The sequence below is a fragment of the Eumetopias jubatus genome, unplaced genomic scaffold (genome assembly GCF_037043125.1).
Source record: "Eumetopias jubatus isolate StellerSeaLion01/CBP00866 unplaced genomic scaffold, mEumJub1_p1.0 scaffold_4, whole genome shotgun sequence".
Lineage (NCBI taxonomy): Eukaryota > Metazoa > Chordata > Mammalia > Carnivora > Otariidae > Eumetopias > Eumetopias jubatus.
The window spans coordinates 52,821,176-52,839,887 of record NW_028274810.1 but is presented as its reverse complement, the minus strand read 5'-3'; the positions used below and the strand labels follow the sequence as shown (position 1 = coordinate 52,839,887).

The following is an 18,712-nucleotide window of genomic DNA, read 5'->3' as shown; positions in this document are numbered from 1 at the left end:
TTTGTCCTTTGCCATCTGAAAGGTAAATTTTAATTACTTGTTTTTGAAAGGAGAACAGTAAAAAGAGAAGCTGTCATTAAATAAAAATACCTTTCCAACTCAGCCATATAGGCTGTGCACTAAAGCTGATCAGACAGGGTGAAGTGAAGTGGTAATTTGGTGACTATGTAATGTCTTTGGTCAGTACGGATGGTGAAAGTTGATAAATCAAGCCAGAAGAAAGATCGAAATATATTCTTTCCAGTTATACTGTCACACTGGCTGTATTAAACAAAATCCTAGAACTTTAAACCCAGTAGGGAGCGTAGATATCACTGATTTGAAGACCTTGTTTTATAGATGAGGATGATAAAAATTGAGGATTAAATATCTAATGTACTCCAAAGATCTTTGTAAAACATAAAACACAATCTAAATGAAATATAATTTCATTATGACATGACTTTTCCAGAGTCACAAGGTTAATTAGTGGAAGATTAAGGTAGTAAGATACAGGTTTGATTACAAATCCAATTTGCTGTTCATCTTCAGCAAAAGGCTGATTACACTTAAAAAAGACATGGCACGGTCCCTCTATTAGTTGCATTGATTTTTAACCTTCTCATTGTCCTTCTCATTACCTTTCTTGAGTAAAAGCTATACATGTCTTAATCACTTCAAGTAAAGAGAACTAATGTAGTATTCCTGAAAATTGTGTGCTCAAAATCCAGAAGGATATAGTTGGAATGAGTTACTTTAAATGCTTTTGGCATTGCTGTTTTTGTTTTGGTTTTTTTTTTCACTTTTTGCTGTTTTAACTTCTGAATCAAAATATATGCATATATCATCAAAATATATGTATACTATCAGGAAAGAAAATCTAGTTTTACAAAGACAGCCAGGATTAACATTTTTATCCTCACATAAACGAAATGATACTCAAGTTTTAGTAGCTCCAGTTGATCAAACAGTGGACTTCCAACTTCTTCTCTTCCCTTGACGTCAGAAGATCTATTGAAAACCTGGTTTAAGAATAGAAGTAAGAGTTTTATGATAACTTGAGAATGAAGAAATGCAGACCTTTACCGCCTTTCTTGGCATTCCATGGCCTTAAAGACTTCCCTTTGGCTCAAATACATCATCGGGCCTATACTATGAACCTACTCCTGGTATACTACACTTCTTGGCTTTCTTTTTTTGAAACCTTGACTTAGGTACTCTGACTTTGATCGGATTTTCATAAATCATCCTCTTACCTAGCTTATTGGTTAATATCATAACTAATATTTTAGTTCTCTGAGGTTTTATTTATGTCTACTCCAGATTGCAAGCTCTTGAGGCCTGTAGTCGTGTCTCGAATATTTTGAGAACACATGTATGCTCAGAGTGGTAAGACTAAAAAGTATCAAAGAGTCATAGCTCTATTTCAGTCTAATGGTCAGGAGCAAAGCGAAAAACAAATGAAGGCTTTTGTCAGTTGGTGGTAGTTGACTTGGGGTTTGTCTTATTCTAAAAATCTCTCTGAAATTCTTCTTGATTTGGTCGTTTAAGAAATGTGTGGACATGAGGACTTTTGATGGCTACTAGGACAGGTAATGACCTTGCTACTAGGCACAGCATGATATTAAAGATGGAAATATTTTTTAGTATTTTCAAAAAATTTAAATTTAAATTCATGGAACATGCTGAGACTATCCAGTGGTAATATGAATTTCCCGTATACTCTTGCATGCCCATTTGATTGTGAGAAGCTAGGGACTCTGATAGATCACTAATGAATGGTCTCCAGCTCCTGCTCTAGATGTCCCACTCATAGCCCAGACAGGTCAGTTTAGCCAGCCAGATGCTACCCATCTACCCAGCCGAGAGGGCACAGTGCCCTCCCTGCCTCAGCCCTTTACCCTTTGGATTGTTATTGCTGGTTCCATTCTGTAACTGAGTCAGAATGATTTAAATATATCTGCATTTACTTGGCCAAGTCCAGTACATCATTTATGTTTGTGACAGGGTGAGCTGTCACTGAATTTTTCCCTCCTGTATTTTAACACACTCAGGATCTAGTTGCACAAAATTTATTTGCATCTTTCTTACCCATTGCATGGAAGATTACCTGATAACATCTCCTCAGGATTTACCAGTATGATTTTTAAAATATTTTTAAATCAGTATAATTTAATTTCAAATCATTTATCTAATTTTGATTACAATAATTAAAAATATTCTTTTGTTAATACTCTCCTTCTATATATATGTTCATGGTATTAAGATAAATTCATTGTCTAATGCTGCATTGTAGATGGGGAATAGAATAATTTTCAAACTAAGAAAGGCCATACATTGCTTTTCAAGAAACACCTTTCAGAGCCCTTAGTAAATCCTAAGTAGGAGCCTTGCCAAAAATAAATAAAAACATGAACCCCTGGACAGGAATGGGTTCTTTTTCTTTAAAGCAAGAGAATATATTGGGTTAAAATGAGTAAAATATGAGCCTTTTTTCATAAAGGTGATAAAAGAGGAGGTGATATTAATGAGGAAGAACTCAGGAAAGATTTTTCTGTTTTGATCACTGTTTTTCAAATCTAGCCCTGCGATCCACGACTGCATTTCCCAGAGAACTCTGATTCTGCCTGAGGGAACATTAGTTATGGAGGGATGTGGGGATTTTTAAGGCCCCTTTCTTCACTTTAAAGCTTATTTGCTCTCAAAGTTCCCTATGGTCCTGTGATAGAGCGTTAAATAAAGGGCCACTTTCTCTAAGTGTATAGCTGTTTGTTATTTTTGTGTTGCCAGATCCAAGGTAGCAAGGTAAGGAAACAGACCTGAAGAGGGCTTTCCTGCTTACCCAGAGCTCTCCCTATGTGATCTCATTCTGATGCTCATCAGGAGGAAAGTATTACTATATCCCCCTTTTCAGTGTGAAACAGGATGCAAGAGACATCACTGATTTGTCCAAGCCCTTCAGCTACTCACTGCTGATGCCCTAGAATCAAATCTTTTTCTTTTTGCTCCAAAGTCAAATGATATAAAAATAAAAATTAAAGGGAAATCCACAGGCCAATTTGTCATATTCTTATATGACTTGGTAACAAAACATGTAATCATAGAATTTGAAAGCTAGAGCTCAATCCAGTTCCCTTATTATTTTTCAGGCCTCACTTTAGATGTTACTTCTTTGAAGAGAACTTCTCTAATTATCCTAACCCAGTACCTTGTGGGTTTTACAGTCGGCTCTCACAAATTTATGATTTTGATTTTCTGTTGTGGAACTTAGTTTTTACTCATCTCCCTTAGACTGTAAGGTTATTGGGGACATGAATTGTGTCTACCTTGTTCGCTATAGTGGTCCCAGCATTTAAAATACCTCTAGACATTCAAATAAATATCCCTTGCATGAGGCTAAGAAATGTAATCTAATTGGTTGTGGACACAACCAATGATGTTGTTTGTGGCAAATCCATTAGAACCCAGGAATGCTGTCTCCTGTTGCACTACACCGTGCTCCGTGCAGGTGCTCCCAATTCATTTTTCTAATTGTTCAGTTGAATGAAAAACTCCCATCTGGCTTACAGTGACTCTTCAAACTACCCTCAGAAGCTGCAAAATCTTGCTCCTGAGCCTTCTCCCAAATTCAGAGTCAGACAATAGAGAGCAAAGCCATCAGGGTCAAATGCTCTTCTTATGAACAGAAATGTGAAGCACACCGTTGTTGTTTGGTTCAGCATGGGGGCATTTGGTTTACCTTTTTCTTGGAAAGTCTGCATCCTGTGGCCAAGGATCTAAGCCCTTCAGAGACTGGCGATGCACACTCAACTGGGAACATGTTTATGAGCACGTGTTGTGTCTGAAACTCAGCCACTCTACATATTTGTTGTGTCTGGAGTGTAGCCGTTTAGTCATTCTGTCATTGTCTGGTTATGTTTTTTGTTCCTGACATATTGCTGATGCTCCTCTCACTGCTCTCCTAGCCACATATTCAATTAATTCAGATGTGTTACTGGACGGACCTCAACCGTGGCAACCTGAGCAAAATGAATATTTGGTGCAGTTGTCCTTGTGTCAGGCAACTTGTGGCCATTCGTGGCTTTTGTTCATACACGAAGAGTTCCAAAGTCTCTTAATTTGAGGAAATTGGCTAAGTCATGGAATCATGAATGGATAGAGTTAGCAACAGCGAGATATCTCCGAATAGGCTTTTTTTTTTTAATGATATAGTTTTAATACCAGGCTGTTTTGAGTTATGGTTTCATTTGATGGGTTTCATCTATCTTTCTGGCAATTCTGGTTTACACTCCTTAGACTGGTGAATAATCTAAATGTCAACCAGAGAGCCAGAACTTCTATGAGTAACTTATGTGTCATGTAATCAAAATGACATAGCACTGCATCACATCAGCAGTAGCATATTGTGGGAATTCTGTAGTTAATTATACCAGCTACTTTCAACAAGAAGAAGAGTTTAGATGCCAGAGAGCCAGCTGAAAGCTCCACCCAAATGCAAACCCACGTGAAGACTGGACCATAAGCTCAGATTCTTTTAAAAATCAGAGACAAAGCCGGGTGCCTGGGTGGCTCAGTCGGTTGAGCATCTGACCCTTGATTTCGGCTCAGGTCATGATCTCAGGGTCATGAGATCGAGCTCTGCGATGGCTCCACACTGGGAGTGGAACCTGCTTGAGATTCCCTCTTTTCCTCTGCCCTACTTCCCCACTCTCCTAAATTAAATTAAATTCAGAGACAAAACTGAGAAATAAAACATCAGCTTCAAGTATAAATCTTGTGGAATAAAGGACAAGTACTACAGACACTTTGCCAATCCTTTTACATATATTATTTCTAACTTTCCCGTTTTAAAGTTGGAAAAACTTAGTCTCTGAGAGGTTCAGTGACTTGCCAAGTTTCTCAGACAAGTATTTTATTTCCAGACTCAGCTGGTTGCTCACCTGATCTGATGGCATGCTAGTATGATGTTGAGTTTGCTGTTAGAGTCCTCTCTATGCTGTTAGATCTCCCTGGGAAGGCCAACTATAACCAGAACCCTCTCTACGTCATGTATGACCTACACCTCCAACTCTGAAACTATTATAAGCCTTCCGTGAACCGACAAACTATACATCCTGGGGTGCATTGTTGTGCAGAGCACTCATCCATCTATTTTAAATTGTGGGAGCTAATAATAAAATGAAATGCACAATGTAATTTTTTTATAGAATAAAATTAGATAAGACCACTGTTTTCATCCTTTATAGTTTAAAAATACGTTCTAGCCTCCACCATGTGGTAAATTCTTCTCAATTCTAGTGTAGGGAGTACCAAAATGCCAAAACAGATAACGTATATGTTTTCAGGGAATAAAATGATATGTCTCTGTAGCCCGTGCGTTTCCTTTATTTATTAGATGGTCCCTAGAGTTGATCTTATAAATTTCCAGCCCTGGGAAACTGTTAATCTGGAAGTAGTGATTTCCACAGCAGGCTTTGAAGCATCACATTGTCTTTTATCTCAAAGGGTATGTGAACATAGTTAGCAATAATCAATATAATTAATATTAAACACAATACATGTCACATGATGTATTTAAAGGGGTAGAGTAGTAATCTCAGAAAGAAGCTGTGGTAGATTTTTGTGGCTGCAAAAATATCGAGAATTCTAATAAGGTAATATTTATTTTAAACAAAATTTTAAACACCCGAGGAGATGTTATAGAATAAAATTGGAAATCAGTTCTTAAGGAGAATCATAACCAATGCTTTTGGGGTTATGAAAAGAAAGCACATGCTTGGGGGGTGATTTTTCTGTTCTGTGTCAATGGCTTTCAAGTCAGATATGAAGGTCTTGAGGCATAGGTCTTGTTTTTAGCTAGTCAGTGGAGGACACTAGACTGGTTGGGCTATGGGTCTGATCCATGTTTAAGATTTCTAATTTTAAAAACATAATAAGTTGTAGAACTTCTGGCCATGAAATGGTTCAACAGAAACCTTAATCGTCTGCTTTGGAATCACCTTAACACCCCATGGCCTTAGAACTGGCTTTAGAAGCTTGAGGTTAAATATTAGCCATTATGCACAGAAAAAAATGATAGATTGCTTAAATGCAAAAACAAAAGGGTAACTAAATAGTGTACCTTGATTCCTTGCTTTTTCTCAGTTGCTGCAATGATTATATTATCTGCTGAAGAAAGGCCTTTGCTATCTTTGTCAGGCCAGCACCCCAGATTTGCCAACGTACCTCTTTTTTTTTTTCGGTCTATTTCTCTTAACAGCCAGATTAAAAGAAAAAGCTCAAATACATAAAATGAAATTGTGAAGCCCCAGTAACAGATGCAGTGTTGCTGGGTTTCTCAGCAGAAGGGAAGACCTCTGTCAAAAAGAACAAGTGTGAACATTTTCAATTACCTAAAAATATACGATACCTCTAAACCTGACACAATGTGAGTATATGATTTTGAAATCCAATCTCTTTATGGGATATTTGGGACATGAAATTTCTAGAACACACTTATTCTAAAAAATGTTGTTTATCTAAAATTTCCAATACGTCTTTGAATATAAATATAGTATCTATTTAATTGTGTCACTGCAGCAACTTTTGGAATTAAGGGAATGTTAAGTCATGAGAAGTTTCTCTAAACATTCTTAAGGGAATTAGTTTGGGTGTAGGAGAGGTCAATTTTTTAGTGTCCCAGTAATGTGTGCCATATCTCCTCTTGAAAAGTTTCAGAAATTCTAAGAAAAATGGACAGCAGCAAAGAGGATAGATAGACAGGCAGGAAGAAACACCTAAATTTTGAGGGCTGTTCAGGACCTACTGTCAGGTTGTAGAGTGTTGAATTTAAATTCGTTTGAGGTTTTTTTGTTTTGTTTTGTTTTCTTGTTTTTCAGTTCTGTGTATGAACGCACTAATGGTCTGTCCCTCTTTGACTTTTAAAATGTCACCGGAGCAGATAACTTGTCCTTTAAGCAGCAAGTGGAGTTTATTCGATTTTAGCTTCATCATAAATTCCAGTGTTTTGTTGCAGAATATGCCGGAGAAGTTCTTGCTTGTTTTTCAATCTATATTTGTGGTGGATTACTACATCACTGGGCAGTTAAGAAGAGAATCACTCAATTCTGGTGTGTTCAGATGAATTTTGTTCTGATGTATCACATGGGCAGTTAGAATGACCTAACTTTATTCCCTGGTGTACCAACGATGTGCTGCAGATAGTCACACAGCAGAGCTTGTTCTCTGGGATGGCCCATCATGGAATTATGGTGTCTAGTGTAGTAGATGTTAGTGGACACCGAATGGCATGGTCTCCCATCCTGATTCCTGTTACTAACTCACTCAATTCCATTTCATTTCCCTCTCAAATACGATAAGCAGGTCATTAACGCAACTGTGACATCAAGTTTCAAGCAGATGATAGACAGGGAAAGATCAAAAGGAGACGAGCGATGGGACCCTCACTGTCAGATGATCCGAAATGTTAAGAATTGTGGAAATCGTGAGTTTGATAAAGGGTCTAGAGAAAGTCCAGTATATCCCTGTTTTTTTTTTTTTTTTTTGTCATTAACATCAGATTTTGCAAAGGAAAGTGTAGGTGCTTAGCAATTAGAGTTCTCCACTTCTTTGAGTCTTCTTTCCATGTGAAAATAGGGGTATGAAGGAAGCAATGTTTTGGAATCAGAAAGAACCTTCAAAATTAACCATTTTATGACTAAAGAAACTGTGCCCATCGCTAAAACAACCTGAGTCCCCAAAAGTCAATTTATCTTACCCGAGATCATGCACAGAGTTCGTGCCAGAACTGAGACAGAGACAGGGCCTCCGGACGTGCATGTTGCCCTGAGCTGCGCACCTTCCCTGAGCCGTTGTAACTCCCTCTACCTCTGCTCGCATTCTGAGGAAGAATTTTCAGCCCCTTTGCTTTCCTGATGCCCAGGAATTCTGATTAAGTTGTGACTAACAAAGTGTAAAATATGAGTCAAAATGCAGTCCCTAATAAAGTCATTGTGACTTTAATGACTTGGGCAGTTGTTTCATACTGCGAAAACAGGAAGGTCCCACACAATAAGGCGCCTGTCTCACAGATGGGCTCCTGCGTAGACGGCCACCCACAAGGGTAACTGCTGGAGCTGTCTTCCTCTCTTTGGCTCCTTTTTTTTTTTTTTTCCCTTTCTTTCTTTCCTTTCTTTTTTTTTTTAAATCCACACAGTTTTCACCTACTGACTTCAGCATGAGGTTAAATGAGAGGAAAGTGCCTGTTTATCTAGTTTTTGATGGGCTGAAGATATAGTGGGTCACTAAAGATTCACTCCTCGGTGACATCCATGTCACCCCTCACAAGCCCAGATGAGTCTTAAAAGTAGCTATTCTATGGGCTTGATACTAGCCCCTCATATGACTACTCTTCTGAATTGTTTTATTCTTAGAAATATAAAACCACCAGGTTTTAGAACTGGGAGCAGTCTCTGAGATCCTTCTACTCCACGCCTCCTGTGCGGTTAGTGTAGCTAAGACCTCTTTACTGAGAGAGCCCCTAAGTTGCTTGCGGATCTTTGCACAAAGCTCAAACCAGTCCTCTCATGAGAAAGCTAGAAGAATGAGGAAGTGTTCCATCGTTTCACAAAAAAACTGGCTCAGAAGAAAATAATCTCTATATGTAGCACTGAAGGTAAAGAAAAATTGAAGCCATAAAACACAATGTTCATATCAAGTGTAAATTGAATTTCAGATTTGCTACTATATATTTTAAATAACTTCCCACTATTAAAGATAGCCTATCCAAAAACATTCACGTGTGATTTTACAGAGAAGATAATTTGAGGCAACAAGATTAAAGCATTTATAGAGAATGGTATCCTTTTCCATTTTTAGAAAAGAACTGCAGTTTCTAGCAGTGTTCACAAATCTGGTGGCGGGCATAAGCTTAAGGAAGCATTGGAGGAATTTGTGTTACTAAGGGTCCATTCACAAATTTTGCTCGTCTGTACTCAAAAGGGGCTTTGGCCATTTCCTCTGGGGACATTATTTCTAGGTAGGCTCTAACAGGGTTTTCTTGTGAAGGCAGATTCTTAACAGAAAAATAGGATCTGTGTACGTTAGGTAGTAAAGACACATTTATCTTTGAAATAGTGTGCTCCTGTTTGTGCATTTCTCTACTGCATTTGACAAAATAAATAATATCCATTCCCTTTCAATCCCGTAACTGCTTGGGACACGGTTTCACTTAGGAGCTATTTTACCTTCGTATCTAGACTGAACACCCAACCTTGCAAGAGATGGCAAGAGTCTTAGAATATCAAACTCTGGAGACATTATAAATGCTTCTTTTCCATTGTTGGTGACTTATTCTTACAGACTGAAGCATTTCCCATTCGGGGTGTTTCAGTAGTATTGAGAGTGTTTTGTTTTCTGGGAAATAGCAGTTGCTGGTAAGTATTGTGTCCAGTCTATCGGAGACGGCCAGGGAACTTGTCATAGAATCATGACAGGTGCAGGTTAGAAGGCTGAGAGCCAAAAACCATGCATCATTTTCATTTAAATATGAGAGGTGAGGTGACTTCAAAGGGCTGTTGGTGAGAGCTGTGACAGTCAGGATTTGTCCACCACATTGTGGCTATCTCTGGCTCCACAGAAACAATTCTCATACGGGGGCCTGACCCTGAAAACCCAACTAAGCCAAATAGTCCAACTGTCTCCTCAGCCTTAACCTCAAACACAGTTCCTATCTCTTCTACCCCTTGGTGTGTTTCATCACATAGGCCAGCACGAATCATACTGATTGTCCTCTACATTTGCTAGAATGGAAAAGATGCTCCCGTCTGCTGCCCAGCATAAGTGGGCCCTTCATAAATGCTTTTGGATGAGAGCAGTGATGGCCTCGGTCAGTGTGGTTGGGCCCTCCCTTATAGAGGAGGAAAACCAATGGTTGTCACTAAGCAGCGTTTTAGGATTGGGTCAGTTTCTGACCCTGAGTGACCTCCATATGCATACTTCATCATGATATGTGCTTTATGGTTACCTTAGGATGACTTGGCTTTTTGGTGGCATTGCCATGCCCATAGCAAAAGACTCACAGGAGAGCAATTTAGGCATGAGAAGGAGGGAGGTGGTATTCGTCTGTCACTATTTATATAGCTTACTCCTGTAATCAGTGCAGGAAAGGTGAGGAGTTTGGCTTCTTCTCAGCCTTGTAGCTGAGAGCCACTTTCCCTGCTCCCATGTTGGGACTGAATGACAGTGTATCCCAACAGGATTTTTGTGGCCATGGGAGGTCTTAGAACGAAAGGAAGGAGAAAAGTCTTTCCCTTCCTAGCCTTTTATTACTGAATTTCTACCTGCTTCTATATTCAGGAAGCCAATATGACTAATAAAGAACTGGCCCCACTCTCTCCAGACTATTAAAACTGTTGTGGTCAACTTACATGCCCTAATATATCTGACTATTCCTACTAAGATTAGAGCTGATTAAAAAGGGTGTTTTTTTGGTTTTGTTTTGTTTTGTTTTTTTGTTTTTGTTGGTTTTCTTGGTGTTTTTTGTTTTTCTTTTACTTCTCTATCTTTAATGCTTTGCCCGGCATAGTTTAGATGTTCGAAAAATATTTATCAAATACCTGATAAAATGGTTTTATTTGAACTAGTGCAAACCTGATTGACTCCAAAATCTTCCTAAATATTTTACCGACCAAAGGAACCAAAATGAGGATGGAGCGTTGAATGTTACGTTTGGCTAAGTCTTATGCAGAGACATAATTAAAGAAATCATCGGTCTCTGCTTTTTTCCCAAGATATTTTTGCAGTGCTCCAAGTACGGTTTCCCTCTTTGCCAAAATTTAGCTGATCAATCAGAGCATACACACCTCTCTTTTCCGGCTTCTAAGTCTTTAGCGTAAGTGCCAGACTTTTGAGAAGTAAAAATGAGAGGCCCCTATGACCAAGCAGGTTTGTCTTGAAAAATAAATAATTTGGAACTTAATGCGGTTCACCTGGAGTTCAAAACCACATGGAGGTTCCATCAGTAAAACACACTAGCCAAGACAATTGATCCGGACATCCCTGGTTACTGTTACTGACACAGTGTATCATGGGAAAACACACAGACGCAAGCGGGGTTCCCCCAGAACCTCTCTGAGGACAATGCGTCGTGCAGTGAGCCAGCAGGCAGCAATGCTAAGCTGCGTTGCCTTCAGCTAGAAAGGCTGGTCTCCTGGGCTCAGGCAGTGGCACGACGGGGGCTTGGATGCTTGAAGTGAAGCCATTGTTGGTGCAGGATGCTCATTTGAAAGGAGAAAGCCTCACAGGAAAGAGAGCCAATTGCGTGTGGGGGCTGTTGCCATGGTGCTTTGCTCTGGCTTTAACATGCTGTACTTGAACTTCTGAGAGTCCAAGGGTGGGGTAACGGAGAGAAGGGAGAAGGAGGGGAGTGGGATGGGGCTGGGAAGCTCTGCGGTCAGACTCTCCTCTTGGCCTTTCCTCTTGCCTGTGCCCTCTGAGGCTGACAAGGAAAAGGGTGCGGGGGCGCGGGGGGGGGGGGGAGCAGTAGGGAGGGAGAGAGAGATTGAGTCTACAGGAAGGGAATGACTTTCTCAACATGCCCTAGATTGCTAAAATGAAATAAAATTTAGTTTAACTCCTAAATATTACTAACATGAATTAGATGTTTAACACTCAAATACCAAAACAGCGTAGTCCTTCATAACCCAAATAATTCACCTTTCATGCAGCAAATGATAGCTTACATTTCCTAACACATTCTAGATCCTAGATTGAAAGGTCGAACGTGTTTAATTCATTTGTCAAATGCAATCTAATATGCATATTAATGAACGGATGGAGTGGAGAGAACTGCATTCTGCAAATGAAATACTTTTTAAATGAAAGAAGTTCATTCTATTCCCACTTGTTTCATTGTGAAGGATGGCTGAACGCATTGTCACACACCGCCAGTGTGCAAAAAATCCTCCCAAAAGCTAGCTTAAAAAAAAAAAAAATCTTTGTAGTCTGAAAGCCTAGTCTGAAGACAGGCACAGTTCTAACCTGTTCTCAGTTTTTTAAAAATATTGAGAAAGTAAATGACTCAAATGCACCATTCCTCTGAAACCATTAGCGTGACTGAGCCTGTGTGGAGGATGTTTTGTGCAGTGGAGAGAGGGTTAAGAACACCTAGTCGAAATGGGGGAGGGTACTGACTTCAGATTTACTTAAATATTCATGGGGCTTCCTCCATTTTAATCTTCTCCTTTTTAAAAGATGGCTGTGTTTCCCAGTCTGGCAACCCCACAGGAAAGAAGAATCTCTCCTTCCTTGCAGAGTTCAGCTGAGCAGGACTAATCTAGAGTGGAAACCCCTTCGGCCACCAGGACTATTCATAATTCATAAGTGCTGCAAACCAGCCAGCTGAATACATTTAGACAGGCTCTTGTTCCTTCGTGCAATTCCTGATTGCATTACTCTCTCTGCCAGGAAAGAAGCAGGGAGCATAGGCTTCTTGTAAGAATGGAGTGCGAAGATGGGCTTTGTGTGGATTAGGAAATGCCCTAAATTTTGGAGACTTTGTCTTTTATAAGTTTTGATTATTTTACCACTGAATCTGCTCGGCTTTCCCGGTCCTTTCGGGGTGTTCTCTCAGCACAGTGAATTCTTTCAAAGGGATTTGTGGATTGTGGCAAGGAGAGCATTCCAAAATGCCTGAGGCAAACTATTTGTTATCTGTATCTTGGGGTTACATCAAGGTGGGTTAATTTGATTCTGTTATATGTCTTTGATAGAATGTGAAACATTTACATCTGTGTGCTTTCTGTGAAGTAGAAAAACATCTGTAATGATTTAGTTTGTGTTGTCCCTTAGCCCACGGAGGCTGCTTATTGTATAAGGGCATGCTATATTACATCATATTTAAATAGACTGTGCTGTATTTTAATCCAATTCTTTTTAGGCGGCTCGAGGATTTTTAAAGGATGCTTCTTTTTCCCCTTAGTTCTGTTCAACTTTTCACATATAATCTCCTCTCAAGTAATATTTTCGAGTTAATTTCCAACAAATGTGTTTTAAAAGTTGTTACATTTTTCAAGTGCAATTATCTTGACCTCTGTTGAAATTCTTTTCCTATGTTTGCATCTTCAGAAGAAATCAGATGTTAATTCTAAGAAATCTCAAGAAAACCTCTTTTTTCCCTAAGGTGACATGGGAATGGTTTCGCATTAAAGGGGTGTTTTGTAGAAGCAGAATCATTTATTTAATAGTATCTGCTCCGATCTCTTGGTTTGTAGTAAAGTTGAAAACATCTACAGTGATCATTTGCTAGTTTTTAGGTGATTAATACATTTTTCTTCTTCATACACAGTTCAAAAGAATGCTGAACCGGGAGCTGACACACCTCTCAGAGATGAGCCGATCAGGGAACCAGGTTTCTGAATACATTTCAAATACTTTCTTAGGTAAGATATTAACTGGGAAATCTGTTCTGTAATTGAGATTTTTCCGTATTAATCTCTGCAACCCATCAGCAACATCCCTATGTGAGTTTGGAATGGGGTCAAGTCACAGAAAAAGCCATTTCAAATAAGAACTAAGGACAGCATTTAAGGTAAAAAAAAAATAAGCAGAAAGATGTTAAAAAAAAAAAAGAATGACATCAAAGACAGAGGTTATTATAGGCTGATTGTATTTCTACATACCCCAGGTCTCCCCTTATCTATCCACCCTCTTCCATCTTGGCCAAGACCTTCTGACTGGGGTCGGGGTGGGGGTCCAGTCATCTAAACCTGAGGGACCAGTCTATTGACTCCTCTGACGTGGTATTCTTTACATTCTTCCAATAACTGGACTTGGAGCAAAGGATTTCCTCTTAGGTGGTTTGTAAGAGATATGGTTGGAGAATAACGGTGTGTTGATTTGGGCCATGGGAATTAGCTTTGGAAGTAATTTGACTATTGCTTTGCTAAGTTATTTCTTAAAGCTCAATGGGAAGAGAAGAATCTTGACATCTCTGAAAGATGTGGCTTTCTGCAAGCTGCATCATTATCTTCCCAATCTGATGCTTTTTTATCTGTTGTGCTCTGTTATCACATTGCTGGTATTTAACACATGACACTGTCAGAACATGTTTGCATCAGAGATCCTTAGCTACTGTCAGGCGTTCTGTTTGATTACTTGGGATTTCTGATCTCATGTTTAAAGCCATTCTACTGTATAGTGAACCTATTTGGATTATATTGTTCTTTAATAAGGCTTGCAGAATATGCAAATCTGTACTTTAAAATAAATAGCATTTAGATTCTGAGTCTGTTGACTTTCAAATACTGCTGAATTATGCCCATTTACAGAACTCCACCATGCAGAGAACCAACACATTCTTACAGCTGAACATCACACCTCCCTTCTTTTTTGGCATTGCGACACATCATTAAATCCATGACCATGTGCCTCAGGCTTTATGGCAACACACACCTCTTCTGGTTTTATTTTAAAAAATCAATCTTGTTTCTCTTAATTCCAAAGCAGTTTCTGCTGTCAGCCGATCAATCTTTGATCAGCCTGGTGCAGAGCTCACGGCATTTCCCGGCTGCAGATGGGCAGGGGCACGATGAACAGTGTCTTTCTGTTTCCTCTGTGGGTGCCTTCTGCACCTGGTTTTCTCCAGCGGCAGTTACAACACCCTGGTCAGGGAACAAAGGAGAAGAATTTTCATAGAGCCTAGCTCCGAGAGGCAGCCAGAATCTAATTGAACTGCAAGTGTTATATACCAATCCTTTTCTTCTCCATCATCCCCCCTTGGTTCCTTTGAAGACAGACATCTTCCACTGTCCCTCTCAGATGTACCCTGCTCTGTGCAACACCCAGCTCTTTTTCATAAACCAGGAGTCTTACGTTTTCCAGGTTAACGACTGTGGGAGAGAAGAAGACAGTCGAGTGGTGCGAGAACTCATTTTTGTTCTCACACACATTGCGTTTTAAAATGCCAGGGCTTGTCTGTGTCTTGGGAGAGACTCACGACTGGGGAAAAGCTACAGGAGCCCTTTGTCATCCAAGACCTCGCGGAGGCAGCTCTGTGCACTTGCAGGAGCTTTCACCAGCGGCTTGCAGCTTGCCAAGGACGGCACGACTAGCTTAGCATACTGATCTCTTTTTTATCATCATAAGCTATTAAGTGAGAAAGCTGATAAGATAATAAAGATGAGCTCTCAGGGTCAACACTGTGTATCTCAAGAACAGGCTGAACATCAACGCTCTCTTGAATATTTCATTTGCTGTTTGGCACATGTCTTGAGGAAAACCAATCTTTTGGCTTCTCGTTATTCCAAAAGTTAAATTATCAAGAACAGGTTGTTGGGGGACGTGTTAGAATCTCAATTCTTAGAGACTCAGCCTTAGGAGGGTGTGTGTGTGTGTGTGTGTGTGTGTGTGTGTGTGTGTGCACAAGGCAGTCCTGATCAAACAGATTAGATTAAAATTTTAAATATTCTTGGAAAAATAGAGGGAGAAAAAAAATCCCTCATATCAACAAAAGATACTTCAGTTACTTCATCTGTACAAGGAGAGCACGATGACTCTGATACGGACTGAGTTGATCAGTTTTGCTAAGACATCCCCAGCAATCTGGATTCTCTAGAATAGGCTGTAGGTTTGCAATTGGATAATCCTAAAAAGCAAACAAACAAACAAGACCTTGCCTCCAAACTGCAAATGTAAGACATGGAACTCTTAATCCTATTTTGTGGGGTGAATATTCTGGAGGAATATTCCTGGAGAAGCATGAATGAAGCCTTCTTTATAAACTGTCAGATCCACGAAGGACTTTAATGGCCTTGTCATCCAATTCCCTCATTTTATGGGAGAGGAAACAGGCCCAGAAGGGCAAAGTAACCTAATCAAAATTACTTGGCTACTATGTCCTTGAGCCAGAACTAAGGTTTTGCTCTCTTGATTCCCAGACCTAAATACCCTGTTACTTCTTTAACTAGGAAAGAAGGTTGTTAGAAACTCAGACCATATAGAAGAAAATCACATTAAAGGACATTCAAGTAACAGCTATATTCTTTTGGAGAAAAGTCTTTAGGAATCATGATTGTTGGACCTAGAAATAAAATATGTTTTTAACCTTTCCCAGTAATATAAAAGAATTTTGCCAGAGCACGGCAACCATCTCAGTGAGCAAAAAATGGGAAGACCTTAGTGCTTTAAGTTAAAATTAAAGAGCATTTTTGCAATAAGAGTCATTGAACGTTAAAATGTGTCATCCAGAAAGGAGGGAATCCCTTACTCCAAGGAGCTGGGAAACTTGTGCTGTTTCCATCTAAGAGGATGGTGTCTAGATGGACAAGTTGAAAGGCAGGCAAGAGTCCATTTACCAAAGCAACCACTTATTGATGCTCTTACATGAAAATGAGCTCCAGGTTGCTGGCCCAGGAAGAAGTGAAGCAGGATCTGCAGGAAGGGAGCATAGGCAGAGCAAGACATTTAGATATGATATTATAATTTGGTAAGTATTTTTACAAACAGAGAAGACTCATTCTTGTAAATCCCCGACTACGTCTCAAAAGCTAAAACATAGAATTTCAAAGATGCAAGGAGAAAGAATTTAGAAAGTCTGCATGATTAAACGCTGTGCTCTAGTAAGAAAAGCACTTCAAATTAGGCCATTAACAGAGTTTTGACGTGACCATATTTTGCATTTGGTTTCTTTTGTTTGTTTCTTTGATTTATGCTGGCCTACTATTTCCCCACTGTATTATAACCATTCTGGGAATGTAAATTCACTAAGTGTTTATGGCGATTCTTTGAGTCTGTTTCAGGTTATTTCCGCAACGCCCTGGCTATGCTTTTAACAGAGGAAATTCAGAATAGGGAAGCCCATCAGTTGTTTCAGTGCCTGCCTGTATAGGGAAACACCCATTAATGTCAAATTGGTGCTGTCTGTGAATAATGGCTTTCTTCTTTACTGTAATGTTCCAGACACAGTAGTGGTTCAGCTCAATTACTGGCTGATGCAAGGAATCTTTAGTTAACATGGGGCAAAGCTGCTAGGCCCACTAGAGGTTTCTCTATCTGCAGTGGCCTAGGGGAATCTGATAGCCTCTTAGATAACCAGACTTTGGGATGGTGAAGAACGGAGTCAGGAAAGACAGGGGCTACTGTGACCTTTCGTTTTAGCAGAAAGTTACAATTATTACGAGTGAAGTGACAGAGAGAAAAGTAATGTCAGAAACAATATAATATATAGTGTTTTTTGCCAGAGATTGTGAGACCAGAAAGAAATTTTTAACAGGAACCTCAAGGCCTGGGTTCTCTGCTATTAAGTCACTGTGTCTGGAACTGAGTAATTGCAAAATAAATATCTGTTGAGTAAGTTGCCCTTTGAGCTTGGACAAATTGCTGACTTCATCTGAAAAGTGAGAGTGTGGGATTATTATTGGTTCCCAAACCTGGCGCTGATCATCAGCGTCATTTAGGAAGCTTTTTGAAACATACTGATTCAGTAGGACTGGGTGGGGCTCATAAATCTGTGTTTTTCTAAAGTTCCCTGGGTGCTTCTGATGCTGAGGCACGTTGGAAACCCCTAAACTAATTGAAATGACCACTAAAATTCCTCACCAGGCAAAAGTCATAGACTGATGCGGCTCAGAGCTTGCGGGCACCTAAAGAGAACACAGGGATGCTAGGGATAGAGAATAGCCTTGCTCCAGGTACTGAGGTGTCCAGCCAGGGAGCTGCTTCTGTCTCCCTGTGCTTGCTTTGCTTTGACGCGTTGTCCGCAGGGCCCTAAGAGCAGGTGGAGGTCTCTGGGGAAAACATGTGACCTATGCCATCATCTTGCAAGAGTTGAAAGCAACTAGTCTAGGTCCCAGCATGGCATCTGGAAACATGTCATTTTCTAATGGAGAAGTCGTCTTTGTCCTAATTTTTACTGTAATAAGCAGAGATACGCATAGGAACTTCTGAGAGCTGCCTTAACTCTTTCAGCCACAGGGTTCAGTGAAGTAGCTGTTAAAGCAGTTTAATAAATGATTGCCTCCGGGCACTCACAGTCATCCCTGGGGCCTGAAAGAGTTAATGCATGTTTCAGAAGTACTCAAGATAAAGCCTCCCTTGAAGTGAAATGGGATATTTGGTTGCTGATATTTTTAATAGCCTGATACAGAGGGGAGAACCTCCATGAGAAGGTAGATGTTTTCGTCGCTAATCACAGCTCTGCCATTACCTTGTCGTAGCAGAATGTTTTAAATGATTAAATGAGATCAGCATACATATTTAATAAGCGTAAATGTTTAAATCAATTTAATGCCTGTGACAAGTGAGAGTCATTGTTTATTATTAATTAGAATGAATAAAATAAAGCATGAAGTAAAACTGATATACTTTTCCTCTGAACCTCAAATGGTGGTAATAAGCCAAGGCTTAAAGTCATTGTTTGAAGGTTACAAACCATTTATTTCTCTAACTTACAGATGGCTCATCTAAACTGAAATGATAAGTTATATCCAGTTAAAGTTGTTTGGATTTTTTTTTTAATTAAAAAAAATACAAATATGACAAAAAGAGTAGAACATAAAGCCTGTTTTTATTAACCTGGGCCTGGCTGCATGAATGTTTTCTATTATACAGACATATAAGTTATTTAATTAAAAACATCTACATATACATATTGATGCCCTACCTTGAAAATATAGAAGCGTAATTCTAAACTACGCTGCAGATAGAAGGTGGAGTATTGAGTCCTACCTGTCCTGCTCGGACAACTTATTTCACTCCT

General features: G+C 39.5%; 1 protein-coding gene across 3 annotated transcripts in view; it reads left to right on the top strand.

The window, feature by feature from the left end:
* The window catches only part of PDE4B (phosphodiesterase 4B), a 420,029-nt gene that overhangs the window by 388,139 nt on the left and 13,178 nt on the right, over positions 1 to 18,712 (top strand). For all 3 annotated transcript variants that reach the window (XM_028102388.2, XM_088022395.1, XM_028102389.2), the window contains one exon: positions 13,304 to 13,397. In XM_028102388.2, coding sequence (XP_027958189.1) covers positions 13,304 to 13,397 — 94 coding nt within the window. The remainder of the gene's footprint in view (positions 1 to 13,303; positions 13,398 to 18,712) is intronic.